Raw genomic sequence first — 14953 nt, 5'->3', positions numbered from 1 at the left:
AAAACAAGATCCAACAATATGCTGCCTCCAGGAGACTCATCTCAGCTCTAAAGACAAACACAGGCTTAGAGTGAAGGGATGGAAGATGATGCTCCAAGAAAATGGCAAGCAAAAGAAAGCAGGTGTTGCCATACTTACATCAGACAAAGCCAACTTCGAGATTAAGAAAACAATGAAAGACAAAGAGGGGAATATATAATGATAAAAGGGAGATTCCACCAAGAGGAAATAACACTTACGAATATATATACACCCAACACAGGTGCACCAAAGTATACAAAGCAACTACTAACAGACCTAAAGGGAGAAACTGACAGTAACACAATAATAGGTGCGGATCTCAACATGCCACCTACATCAATGGATAGATCATCCAGACAGAAAGTCAACAAGGAAACACCGGCCTTAAATGAAATACTAGACCAGAAGGACTTAATACATATAGACCATTCCATCCAAAAACAGCAGAATACACATTCTTCTCAAGTGTACGTGGAACATTCTCAAAGATAGACCATACGTTGGGAAACAAGGCAGTCCTCAATAAATTTAAGAAAACTGAAATCATATCAAGTATCTTTTCTGATCACAATGCTATGAAACTAGAAATCAACTACAAGGAAAACACTGGGAAAGGCACAAATATGCAGAGATTAAACAGCATGCTACTGAACAACCATTGGATCAATAAAGAAATCAAAGGAGAAATCAAAAAATACCTGGAGACAAGTGAAAATGAAAACACAACATACCAACTCTTATGGGATGCAGCAAAAGCAGTGCTAAGAGGGAAATTTACAGCAATACAGGTCTACCTTAGCAAACAAGAAAAATCTCCAGTAAATAACCTTAAACTACATCTAACAGAACTAGGAAAAGAAGAGCAAACAAAGCCCAAAGTCAGCAGGAGGGAAATAATAAAAACTAGAGCAGAAATAAATAAAATAGGGACTATAAAAACAATAAAAAGGATCAATGAAACCAAGAGCTGGTTCTTTGAGAAGATAAACAAAACTGATAAAAATCTTTAGCCAGATTCACTAAAAAAGGAAGAGAGAGGATGCAAATAAAATTAAAAATGAAAGAGGAGAAATTACAACAGATACCACAGAAATACAAAGGATTACAAGAGAATACTATGAAAAACTATATGCCAACAAATTGGATAACCTAGAAAAAACAGATAGATTCTTAGACTCATATAACCTCCCAAAACTAAATCAGAAAGAAATAGAGAATCTGAATAGACCAAACACAAGTAAAGAGATGGAAACAGCAATCAAAAACCTCCCAAAAAACAAAAGTCCAGGACCAGATGGCTTCTCTGGAGAATTCTACCAAACATTCAAAGAAGATTTAGTACCTATCCTTCTCAAACTACTCCAAAAAACTGAAGAAGATGGAACACTTCCTTACTCATTCTATGAAGCCAACATTACCCTGATACCAAAACCAGACAAAGAAGGAAAATTACAGGCCAATATCTCTAATGAACATAGATGCAAAATCCTTAACAAAATATTAGCAAATCTAATACAGAAATACATTAAAAAGATGGTACATTATGATCAAGTGGGATTTATACCAGGGACACAGGGAGAGTTCAACATCCACAAATCAATCAACGTGATATACCACATTAACAAAATGAGGAATAAAAATCACATGATCATCTCAACAGATGCAGAGAAAGCATTTGACGAGATCCAACATCCATTTATGATAAAAAAAAAAAACCCTAAATAAAATGGGCATAGAAGGAAAGTACCTGAAAATAATAAAGATCATATATGACAAACCCACAGCCAACATCATACTTAAGGGTGAAAAACTGAAAGCCATCCCTCTGACAATAGGAACAAGAAAGGATGCCCACTCTTGCCACTCCTATTCAACACAGTACTGGTGGTTTGGGCCAGAGAAATTAGGCAAGAAAAAGAAATAAAAGGTATCCAAATTGGAAAGGAAGACGTCAAACTCTCACTACTTGTGGATGACATGATTCTATACATAGAAAATCCTAAAGAATCCACAGAAAATGCTTAGAAATAATTAACCACTACAGCAAAGTTTCAGAGTACAAAATCAACCTCCAAAAATCAGTTGCATTGGGGCCAGCCCTCGTGGCCTAGTGGTTAACTTCAGTGCACTCTGCTTCAGCAGCCCGAGTTCAGTTCCTGGGCATGGCCTTCACCACTGGTCTATCAGTGGCCATGCTGTGACAGCAGGTCACATACAAAAACAGAGGAGGACTGGCAACAGATCTTAGCTCAGGGAGACTCTTCCCCAGAAAAAAAAAGGAATGAGTTGCATTCCTATACATTAATAACAAACTAGCAGAAAGAGAAGTCCATAACACAATCCCATTTACAATCACAACAAAAAGAATAAAATATCTAGGAATAAATTTAACCAAAAAAGTGAAAGATGTATATACTGAAAACTATAAGACATTATTGAAAGAAACCGAAGAAAACATAACAAATGGAAAGATATTCCATGCTCATGGATTGGAAGAATAAACATAGTTAAAATGTCCACATTACCTAAAGTAATCTACAGATTCAATGCAATCCCAATCAGAATCCCAATGACATTCTTCACGGAAATAGAACAAAGAATCCTAAAATTTGTATGGAAGAACAAAAGACCCCAAATAGCCAAAGCAATCCTGAGAAAAAAGAACAAAGCTGGAGGCATTACAATCCCTGACTTCAAAATATACTACAAAGCTATAGTAATATGGTACTGGCACAAAAATAGACACACAGATTAATGGAACACAATTGAAAGCCCAGAAATAAAACCACACATCTATGGACAGCTAATCTTCAACAAAGGAGCCAAGAACATACAATACAGAAAGGAAAGTCTCTTCAATAAATGGTGTTGGAGAAAACTGGACAGCCACACACAAAAGAATTAAAGTAGACAATTATCTTTCACCATATACAAAAATTAACTCAAAATGGATTAAAGACTTGAATAAACCATAAAACTCCTAGAAGAAAAATAGGCACTACACTCTTTGACATCAGTCTTAGCAGCATCTTTTCGAATACCATGTCTACTCAGGCAAGGGAAACAAGAAAAAATAAACAAATGGGACTACATCAAACTAAAAAACTTCTGCAAGGCAAAGGAAACCAGGAACAAAACAAAAAGACAACCCACCAACTGGGAAAAAATTTTGCAAATCATATATCCAACAAGGGGTTAATTCCCAAAATACATAAAGAACTCAACCAACTCGACAACAAAAAAAACAAACCATGAAATCAAAAAAGGAGTAGAGGATATGAAGAGACATTTTCCTAAAGAAGATTTACAGATGGCCAACAGGTATGTGAAAAGATGTTCAACATGACTAATTATTAGGGAAATACAAATCAAAACTACAATGAGATACCTCACACCTGTCAGAACAGCTATAATTAACAAGAGAATAAATAACAAGTGTTGGAGAGGATGTGGAGAAAACGGAATTCTCAATCACTGCTGGTGGGAATGCAAACTGGTGCAGCCACTATGGAAAACAGCACGGAGATTTCTCAAAAAACCAAAAATAGAAATATCGTATGATCCAGCTATTCCACTATTGGGTATTTATGCAAAGAATATGAAATCAACAGTTCAGAAAGATTTATGCACCCCTATGTTCATTGCAGCATTATTCATAAGAGCCAAGACATAGAAGCAACCCATCATCATCAATGGATGACTGGGTAAAGAAGATGTGGTAAATATATACAATGAAATACTACTCAGCCATAAAACAAAGACAAAATTGTGCCATTTGTGACAACATGGATGGACCTTGAGGGTATTATGCTAAGTGAAATAAGTCAGACAGAGAAAGACAAACATTGTATGATTTCACTCATGTGGAAGATAAATAAGACACATAGATAAGGAGAACAGATTAATGGTTACCAGAAGAAAATAGGGTAGGGAGAGGGCGAAAGGGGTAAAGGGGCAGATGCATATGCTGACAGATAAAATCTAGACTATTGGTGGTGAACACGATGCAATCTATACAGAAACTGAAATAGAATAACGTGAAATACATGAAATATAGACAATGTTAAAAGCCAATATGACCTCAATTAAACTAAAAAAAAAGAAAGCAGAAGTAGCTATATTAATTTCAGACAGAGCAGACTTCAAAGCAAATAAAGTTATCAGGCATAAAGAGGGGCATTACATAACAATAAGGTAATCAATTCTCCAAAAACACATATCAATTCCTAACATGTATGCACCTAATAACAGAGCATCAAACTACATGAGGCAAAAAGTGATAGAACTGCAAGAAGAAACAGATGAATACACTATCATAGTTGGAGTCCTCAACAAAAGTTATCAGAAACAGACAGACCCAGCAGGCAGGAAATCAGTAAGAACATAACTAAACTCAGCAATACCATCAATCAACGGGATATAACAGACATCTACAGATTACTTCATTAAACAACAGCAGAATAAACATTCTTCTCAAGCTTACATGGAGCATTTACCAAGACAGACCACATTCCAGGCCATAAAACACACCTTAACAAATTTAAAAGAATAGAAATCATACAGTGTCTGCTCTCAGACTACAATGGAATTAAACTAGAAATTAATAACGGAAAGACAACTGGAAAATCCCAAAATATATGGAGATTAAACAACATACTACTAAATAACACACGTCAAAGAAATCTCAGGAGAAATTTTAAAATGTTTTGAACTAAATGAAAATGAAAACACAACTTATCAAAATTTATGGGATGCAGTAAAAGGCATGTATAGAGGGAAATTTATAGCACTGAATGCATATATTAGAAAAGAAAGATCTAAGATCAATAATCTAAGTTTCCACTTTAAGAAAATAGAAAAAGAAGAGCAAATTAAATCCAAAGTAAGTAGAAGAAAAGAAACATTAATTACAGCAGAAATCAATGAAACTGATAACAGAAAATCAACAGAGAAACCAAAGCTGGTTCTTTGAAAAGATCAATAAAATCAATAAGCCTCTAACCAAGCTAACTAAGAAAAAAAGGGGACACAAATTAACAAATTACCAATATTAGTAATGAAAGAAGAAATATCACTGCAGATCTCATGGACATTAAAAGGATAATAAAGAAATATTATCAACAACTCTATGCCTGCAAATTGATAACCTAGATAAAATGGACCAATTCCTTGAAAGACACAAGCTGCCAAAACTCACAGGAAATAGACAATCTGAATAGACCTATATCTCTTAAAGAAATTGAATTAACAATTAATAACCTCCCAAAACAGAATGGACCAGGCCCAGAAGGGTTGGTTCACTGGTAAATTCTACCAAACATTTAAGGAAGAAATTATACCAATTCTCTACCATCTCTTTCAGAGGACAGAAGCAGAAAGAATACTTCCTAACTCATTCTATGAGGCCAACATTATCCGAATACTAAAACTAGACAAAGACATTATAAGAACCAGACCAATATCACTCATGAACATAGATGCAAAAATCCTCAAAAAATATTAGCAAATCAAATCTAACAATGTATAAAAAATACTACACACCACGACCAAGGGGGATTTATCCCAGGTATGCAAGGCTGGTTCAACATTCAAAAATCAGTTAATGCAATCCATCTCATCTGCAGGCTAAAAAACAAAAATCACATGACCACATCACTAGATGCAGAAAAAGTATCTGACGAAACCCAACATCCATTAATGATAAAACTCTTAGTAAACCAGGAAGAGTGGGAAACTTCCTCAACTTGGTAAAGAACACCTACAAAAACCTCACAGCTAACATCTTACTTAAATGCTGAGAAAGTCAAAGCTTTCCCACTAAGATCAGGTACAAGGCAAGGATGTCCCCTCTCACCACTCCTTTTCAACACTGTAGTGAAAGTTCTAGCTAATGCAATCAGACAAGAAAATAGAATAAAAGGTAAACAGACTGGGAAGAAAGAAATAAAACTTACTTTGTTTGCAGATGACATGATCATCTGTGTAGAAATCTAAGAGCATCAACAAAAATATCTTCTGAAACTTAATAAGCAACTACAGCAATGTTGCAGGACACAAGGTTAATATACAAAAGTCAATCATTTTCCTTTATACCAGCAATGAAAAAGTGGGATTTGAAATTAAAAAACATAATACCATTTACATTAGCACCCCAAAAGTGAAATAGGTGTAAATCTAACAAAAACGTACAAGATCTATATGAGGAAAACTACAAAACTCTAATAAATGGAATCAAAGAAGAACTAGATAAATGGAGAGATACTACATGTTTATGGACAGAAAGACTCAGTGTTGTCAAGATGTCAGTTCTTCCCAACTTGATCTATAGATTCAATGCAATTTCAATCAAAATTCCAGCAAGTTATTTTGTCATTATTGACAAACTCATTCTAAAGTTTATATGAAAAGGCAAAAACCCAGAATAGCCTACACAATATTGAAGGAAGAAAACAAAGTTGGAGGACTGACACTACCTGACTTCAAGATTTACTATAAAGTTACAGAAATACAGTAATGTAGTAAGAGAGTGTGACTTTGGATATGGTAATGACATTTTTTTAATTCACTGGTTCCTTCTTTGAGGCTCTTATTTTCCTCATGTAGATCCACATGTCTGATCTGTATTATTTTCCTTCTCGCTAAAGAATTTTTAAAACATTTCTTGCAAGGCAGATCTACCAGCAACAAGTTCCCTCAATGTCTGTTTGTCTAAGAAAGTCTTTATTCCTCCTTCAGTTTTGAAGGATAATTTCACAGGGTACAGAATTCTAGGTTGGTGAGTTTTTTCTTACAACACTAAATATTTCACTCCATTCTCATTTGCATGATTTGAGAATTCAGATGTAATTTTTATCCTTGTTTTCCTATAGTGAGGTGTTTTTTTCTTGTAGCTTCTTTCAGAAATTTTTCTTTATCTTTGATTTTCTATAATTTGAAAATAGTAAGCCTAGATGTAGTTTTGTTTGGTATTTATTCTGCTTGGTGTTCTCTGAGTTTCTTAGGTCTGTGGTTTGATATCTGACATTAATTTGGGGGAAATTCTCAGTCACTGTTTCAAATATTTCTTTGGTTCTTCTCTCTCTTTATTCTCCTTTCAGTATTTCCATTGCACATATGCTACACCTTTTGTAGTTGTCCCACAGTCCCTGGATATTTTGTTCTGTTTTGCTCAGTCTGTCTTCTCTTTGCTTTCCAGTTTTGGAGGTTTCTATTGAGATATCCTAAAGCTCAGAGGCTCTTTCCTCAGCTGTGTCCCGTCTACTAAGAAGCCCATCAAAGGCATTCTTCATGTCTGTTACAGTGTTTTTGATCTCTATTTCTTTTGGGTTCTTTCTTAGGATTTCCATCTCTCTGCTTACACTGCTCATCTGTTCTTCAATGCCGTCTACTTTATCCATTAGAATCCTTAGCATATTAATCATAGTTCTTTTAAATTCCTGGTCTGATAATTCCAACATCCCTGCCATGTCTGATTCTGATGCTTGCTCTGTCTCTTCAAATTACCTTTTTTTGCCTTTTGGTATGCCTTTGTAATCTTTTCTCAAGAGCCAGACAGATGTACAGATAGAAGGAACTGCTGTAAACAGGCCTTTAGCAAAATGTGGTGCTAAGGTGTGGGGTGAGTGGGAGTGTCTCACGGTCCTGTGATTAGGTCTCAGCCCTTTAGTGAGCCTACGCCTCTGGACTGTGAACTTAAGAAGTGTTTCATAGCTTTTTCCTTCCTCCCTTAGGTGGGACAGATGGCTAAGGGGCTGGAGTTGGCCATTTCTTTTCTCCCAGGTCAGTTAGGCTCTGATAATACCCCAGCAGGTTAGGCTCTGGTTAACTAGTTACTCCTGAGGGCAGACCTTGTTAAGAAGAACAGAGTGCTCTGCTTATTCCAAAATGGTTCCTTTCTTCCTCTGTCAGAAGCACGAGAGGATTTTTCTCTGATAGTTGCTGTGAGAACCTGGTCGAGCTCCTGGAGGCAAATCTCACTAAACTGTGGGGACTGATCTATGACTGGGTTCCCTGGAATCTTTAACTCTCAGACTTGTCCACACTGAGCCTCTGGCAATTCGTCAATTACAGTGCAGGTTTTCCTATCCAGCACGGGTTCCCACACTGGTTTCTGCTTGGAAGTCTTTGCTCCAGTAAGCTGTGACTCTCTGTTATTCACTTGTCTGTCTCTCCTATCTTGCGTGAAGCGATCTGCCCTGTGCCCTCCCCTCTCTAATAAATCCAGGAAGAGTTGCTGGTTTTCTAATCTGTTCTGCTTATTACTGGTTGTTAGGATGGAGTGGCAACTTCTCAGGTCCTTACATGCAGAACAGGAAACTGGAAGTCTGGCAGAGACTTTTCAGATACACCACCAAAAGCATGGTCCATGAAAGAAATAATTGATAAGCTGGACTTCATTAAAATTTAACACTTCTGCTCTATGAAAGATAGTCAAGAAAATGAGAAGCCTTAGACTGGAAGAAAACATTTGCAAAAGACATATCTAATAAACGACTGCTCTCCAGATTATACAAACAACTCAGTGGGCCAAAGACCTTAACAGACACCTCACCAAAGAAGATCTATAGATGGCAGATTAAGTATGTGAAAAGATGCTCCACATCACGTCATTAGAGAAATGTAAATTAAACCATGAGATACCACTACATATCTATTAGAATGGCCAAAATCTTGAAATTGACAACATCAAATGCTGACGAAGATGTGGAGCATGGAATTCTCATTCATTGCTGGTGGGAATGCAAAATGGTACGGCCACTTTGGAAGATAGTTTGGCAGTTTCTTACAAAACTAAACAAACTCTTCCCATATGATCCAGCAATCACACTCCTTAGTATCTACCCAAAGAGTTGGAAACTTATGTGCACACAAAAACATGCACACAGATATTTACAGAAGCTTTGCTCATAATTGCCAAAATTTGGAAGCAACCAACATGTCCTTCAGTAGTGAATAGACAAAGGTGGTACATCCAGACAATGGAATATTATTCAGCATCAAAAAGAAATGAGCTATCAAGCCATGAAAAGGCATGGAGGAAACTTAAATGCATATTACTAAGTAAAAGAAGCCAATCTGGGGCTGGCCCAGTGGCCTGGTGGTTAAGACTGCGCGTTCTGCTTTGGCAGCCCAGGGTTTGCAGGTTCAGATCCCTGGCTTGGCCCAACACACTGCTCATCAAGCCATTCTGTGGCAGCATCCCACATACAAAATAGAGGAAGACTGGCACAGATGTTAGCTCAGGGCCAATCTTGCTCACCAAAAAAAAAAAGACACACAACAACAAACAGCCAATCTGAAAAGGCTACATACTGTATGATTCCAACTACATGACATTCTGGAAAAGGTAAAACTATGGAAACAGTAAAAAGATCAGAGGTTACATAGGGTTGGGGGGGGAGGAAGGGATAAATAGGCAGGGCACAGAGAATTTTTAGGGCAGTAGAAATACTCTATGTTACTATGTTACTATGTGGCAGTAGAAATACTCTATGTTAATGATGGATATGTGTCATTATATATTTATCAAAACTCAAGAGTGAACCCATTTTTTCTGTTTTGGTGACTGCTTGCTGGTACACTAAGCACAGTAAGCACACAGGCGCACAGGGAAATTGGAGAGAGAAAAGTGTAATATTTTGTATTTTATCGAAAGCATCAATACAATCATCACAGGAAAAAAAATTAGGACTATGTTGGGCACAACTCACATATAAAATAGAGGAAGACAGGCACGGATGTAGCTCAGGGACCATCTTCCTCAAGCAAAAAGCGGATGATTAGCAACAGATGTTAGCTCAGGGCTACTCTTCCTCAGCAAAAAAAAAGTTAAACATCCACCTATTATATGACTCAGTCATTCCACTAGTAGGTATTTACCTAAGAAAAATGAAAATTTATGTCCATACAAAGATTTGCACAAGAACGTTCATGGCGGTTGTATTTGTAACAGCGAAATACTCATCAACAAGTGGAATGGATACACAGATTGGGGGAAATTCGCACAATGGAATGCTGTTCTGCAAGACGACAATGAAATACTAAGCCACGCAACAACGTGGATGAGTCTTAAAATAATTATGCTTAGATAAAGAAGCCAGAACCCCTCCTCCCAAAAAGAGTACACACTATGATTCCATTCCTATAGAATTACACAAAATAGAAGCTAATTTACAGTGACAGAAAGCAGGTCAGCAGCTGTCTGTGGGTTGGGGGAGGGACGACAGTAAGAATTACAAGAGACAAGAGGAAAGCTTTTGGGAATAATGATTATGTTCATTATTTTCATTGAGGTGATGGTTTCACAGGTGTATACCGATGTCAAAGCTTACTGAATCACACACTTCAAATATATGCTATTTATGATACTGTGAATTATACCTCAACAAACCTGTTTTTAAAAAGTAGAATTAGAAAGAATAAAATATCTTTTTTTTTTTTAGGAAGATTAGCCCTGAGCTAACATCTGCAGCCAATCCTCCCCTTTTTGCTGAGGAAGACTGGCCCTGAGCTAACATCCATGCCCATCTTCCTCTACTGTATATGTGGGATGCCTCCCACAGCATGGCTTGACAAGCAGTGCCACGTCCGCACCCAGGATCCAAAATGGCGAACCCCAGGCCACGGAAAAGCGGAATGTGCAAACTTAACCATTGCGCCACTGGGCTGGCCCAGAAAGAATAAAATATCTTAATACTAACATGAAAAAATGACCATGACACATATTTAAAAGAAAAAAAAAGCTGTGCAATTACACAGCATGATCCTATTTATGCAAAATATGTGCGCTTAAACTGAATAAATGTATGTATATGTATAGAAAAAAAGCCTGAGGAAATACATACTGATTTGTTTACAGTTTGAGATTAGAGAAGTAATCTGGGGAGCTTTTCATTATACATATCCCTACATTGTCTGACCTTTGTATAACAATCACGCATTGCTTCTGAAATTGAAAAAACTGAAGAAGGTAAAAAAATAATGAGCAGATTTAAAAGCCACTGGGCAAGATGAACTTGGACATAAAATCCAAACTGACTTATTTTATATGAGAAAAAGACAGAGTCCTGTATTTGGAGAATAATTCCCAATTGTGGAGAAAAGGAAGGAGCACCTGTCCAGATTCCCCGGGGCTTATCAGATACAGAGCTGCGCATGCTCTCTCTCTCCCAGGAGAGAATCACTACCTCCACGAGCTACCTCAACGGGTGACATCATTTGTCTATTCCTCAGGTATCCTGAAGCACAAAACTGCCAAGGGCTTTAAAAGACCAACTGTTCTCCATCTGATTTTCAATGTGCATAAGGAGCATACAAGGCTGTAGTAAAAACATGACAAGGTTTCGGAGCCCACACTCCTTGGTATGCAGTACCTTGGATGATTTTCTGCTGCTGCTGCCGGATTTCATCAAAACCCAGGCCTCTGGTCTCCTCTGGCTCCTCGAAGAGCCAAGGGTTGGGTACTCCTCGCTTAGCCCCTCCAGTCATCAGGCTGGACCTAAGAAAAAGATTAAATGCAATACATAACTCAAAAAACATAGCTCCACTGAAAATTACTCCCACAAGTACAGAGGTGGCCAGCCTTGCGTGCTTGGAAATTCAATTCAACCACAATTTATTGCATCCTTAGTTTACGCCAACAATTGTGTTCAGCGCTGGAAGAGATACAAGGACGAATAAAGCAGAAGCCGAGTCCCCCAGAGAATTACAGCCTGTTAAGGAGACTATCGCAGCATGTAATACTCTTGCTAATCCTCCAAGACAACATTTGAGTCAATAATCATAAATGAGGGTCTTATATTTCAAAAACTCAAGGCCAAATGGAAGCAGTCTTTTCATTGGAACAAGTTTGTCTCATAGGCTATGTGACACCTAAGGCACAAATATTATTTCTCAGGAAGATAGCAATGTTGCAACTATAGATTATGGCATTAAAAAATGACCATAAAATTTCTTATTAAAGTATATTTGGTTGCTCACAGATACAAACACACACAGGTTTTCAAATCCAATTTTATGAATATAATGTAGCATTCAGAACATAAACAGTCAATCTCAACTATCAATCCTAACCTTTACTCCCTCTAGCAACCAATACGGCCCTTCTAGAAGCACCAGATATATTGATCTCCTTGCTGTCTGAAGAATAGGGAACACACGTTTTTGGCTTCAGTCCCCATGTTTGTAGAATTCCTCCCATCTTGAGCATCTCTTCTCTTGTCCCCACCTGCTCACATTCTGTCCAACCTGCAAGGACCATCTTGTTCATGAGACCAGCTCTGACCACTCAATCCGGACACGAACACTCACTCACTTTAAGAGTATGGTTCATAGGATTCATAAAAATGATTATAACAACGATGGTGACATAACAGCAGTAGCAGTAACAATAACAGCTAACATGTATTAAGCATTCACTATGTACAGGCACAGCTCCAAGTGATTTATACAGATTCACTCACATCTCCATTATTTGTCATTCTCCTGGCCCTTTTCACATCTCTCGTATTATCTAGAAATAACTGCTACCCTATTGCTCAACCTTTTACATAGATAAGCCTCATGCCTACTAAATGGAAGGCAGGAACGGAAAATGCCCCTTGACTAGACTGCACACTGCTCCCCAACACGGAGTGAACGGCTGTCAGTGTGAGCTCCAACCCTGGCTCCACTGCCTACCAGCAATATAGGAACAGCAACATCTGCCTCAAAGGCTGCTGGGGAGTACATAAAATAATTCATTTATTCAAAAACCATTACCTTAGTACTTACATGTGGTAGGCACTGTTCTCATCAATGGGGATGAGGAAGAAATAGAATGTAGACAAAATAGACCAAAATCTCTCCCCCTACAAAGTATAAATTCTTGTTATGGGTGTTGCTCTTATTCTGGTTGAGGGCAACAATGTGCAAAATGTGTGCAAAATGCTTAATGCAGTGCTTGGAAGATAATAACCTTTCAATAAATGTTAATTATTGTCATTTTACCAATTACTGTGGGAAGCACTGAAATATTATTTAAAAATAAGTATACTCCAAAGGCAATATTAATTTCATTTTTAGTTTAGCACTATAAAACCTAGACAAGAATATGATATGTGTCAAGAAACAAACCCATGCAAAACTGGAAGAAAATTTTTCCTTTGACTAAGATTTTAAACCACAGAGCTGGTCTCCCTGCTTGAGTGTACTAACGTGCCAAACAGAAGGAAGACTTTCTTCCACTTTATCAAAAAAGGCAAATGCGCTTCTTTAAAGCCTTACTTGGTTGGCCTCAAGTATCTAAAATGTCAAGATTTTGGATTGATTCTCTATAATAATCTTTCAATTTCACTTAGCTTTGGAGACAGGGAAAGAAAGCAATGGAAAGAGGAAAGAAAGAAGGAAGTTTACAATCAAAGTAAACCCCTTAACTCTTATACTGTCTTGCAAGGGCCAGCTCTTGATCAAAACAGGAGTCATGGGATGTTGCACATGGTCCACTGCAAAAGCAAGTGCTAACAACCAGTACAACGGGTCAGAGGCATATAAAGTAACCTTGAAAGTGCATCTATCACCAGCTATGAGCATCCATTCCAATTAGTATATTGCACGTGAGTTGACACTAGACATTGTTCCTCTAAAGCTAATATTGGAATGTCCTCCTGGTAGCTTCTGCCACACCTACAGCATATATTTTTTTATTATTAAAGGGGGAAAAAACATATGTAGGAAAATTATTTTAGAAATCTCAAAAAACGGCAAATCATAACTATAGCCTTTAATTATAAATATATTTTTAATAGATATATATTTTTAAACACTAGAGAATAAAAGTATAACACGGGCACAATTTAATATTAATATCAATCAACCACCAGACATACAGGAAAGATTTCCCAGGGCTGAATTCAGACTCATAGAAATTCTAAGCACCGAAAAAATTATTTTGATCTCATTCTCACAGAGTTCAATATGAAAGCAATAGTAAACTGCAATGCAGTTTGCCAAAGTAAAATTTATTCCCTAATGCCTTCTTTCTGGATTATCTGACTCCAAATGTTCTGTTCAGTTCTTCAAGGCTGAACTCACCATCACAGGTGTCACTGTATGCAGAAGACCTAGTTTTCTTTTATTTAGGTTTTATGCTCAACTGAATGTCTGGATGCCTATTAGTACTCTCTTAGGTAAAAAGGAAAACATGAATGAATTTTAAGACATCATTCTTGCTTGCAAGGAGTTTACAATCAAACTAAAAAGACTGATGGAGCAATTACTAACTGAAGTAAGAGAACACCTAGCTTTATATCCCTGGGCAATTCCAATAACCTCTTCAGCCCTGGTTTTTTCACCCATAAAATAAGGGAAGTCAGTCAGTCAATAGCTTTCAGCCTTCATTCTGATCCAACACTTGAGGAATACACACCCTCCTCAATAGTGGGGTGGGAGGTGAGTGGGGAGGCTCACCTAGGTTGGGGCAGCCAGGTATTCTTTTTATTCCTGCAGAAGAGGATTTCCATCTTTGAAAATCACGGACTTAGATGATTTTTGAGATCCTTAATGCTTTAATTAAAATTTTTCTCATTAGGTACCAAATTGCATAAGTAAGAACAGAGAAAAAAGAACAATTTCCCCACAAAACCCATTCTCCCCTCCCTCAGTCTTTCTAATTTCAGTTCAAGACCACCACTGACCCAGTGGCTCAGGCCCAAAACCTTGGAATCATCTTTGACTCTTTCTTTCATAGCCCACCTCACCTAGTCCATTAACAAATCCCTCAAAACATATCTAAAACCCGACATTTCTCCTCTACTCTCTTGCTTCCACCCTACTCTTCCTGTCTCCTGCTTCTACTCCTACCCTCTACGTTCTCCTCCCCACACAACTGCCACAGTGATCACTGTAAAAACAAATCCGCTTCCTCTGCTCAAAACCCTCCCACATCTTCCCATCA

At 37.5% G+C, this 14953-nt stretch overlaps 1 protein-coding gene across 6 annotated transcripts in view; it reads right to left on the bottom strand.

Moving 5' to 3' along the window:
• The window catches only part of STX8 (syntaxin 8), a 242540-nt gene that overhangs the window by 185935 nt on the left and 41652 nt on the right, over window positions 1–14953 (bottom strand). For all 6 annotated transcript variants that reach the window (XR_006890656.1, XM_046676081.1, XM_046676082.1 and 3 more), the window contains exon 5: window positions 11394–11518. Coding sequence is in view for 5 of the 6 variants with exons in the window: in XM_046676081.1 (XP_046532037.1) it covers window positions 11394–11518 (125 nt within the window). In the remaining variant the exon portion in view is untranslated. The remainder of the gene's footprint in view (window positions 1–11393; window positions 11519–14953) is intronic.

Source organism: Equus quagga, chromosome 11, assembly GCF_021613505.1.
Source record: "Equus quagga isolate Etosha38 chromosome 11, UCLA_HA_Equagga_1.0, whole genome shotgun sequence".
NCBI classification, from domain to species: domain Eukaryota; kingdom Metazoa; phylum Chordata; class Mammalia; order Perissodactyla; family Equidae; genus Equus; species Equus quagga.
The sequence above is the reverse complement of the archived record's forward strand: the minus strand, read 5'-3'. Positions and strand labels throughout refer to the sequence as shown.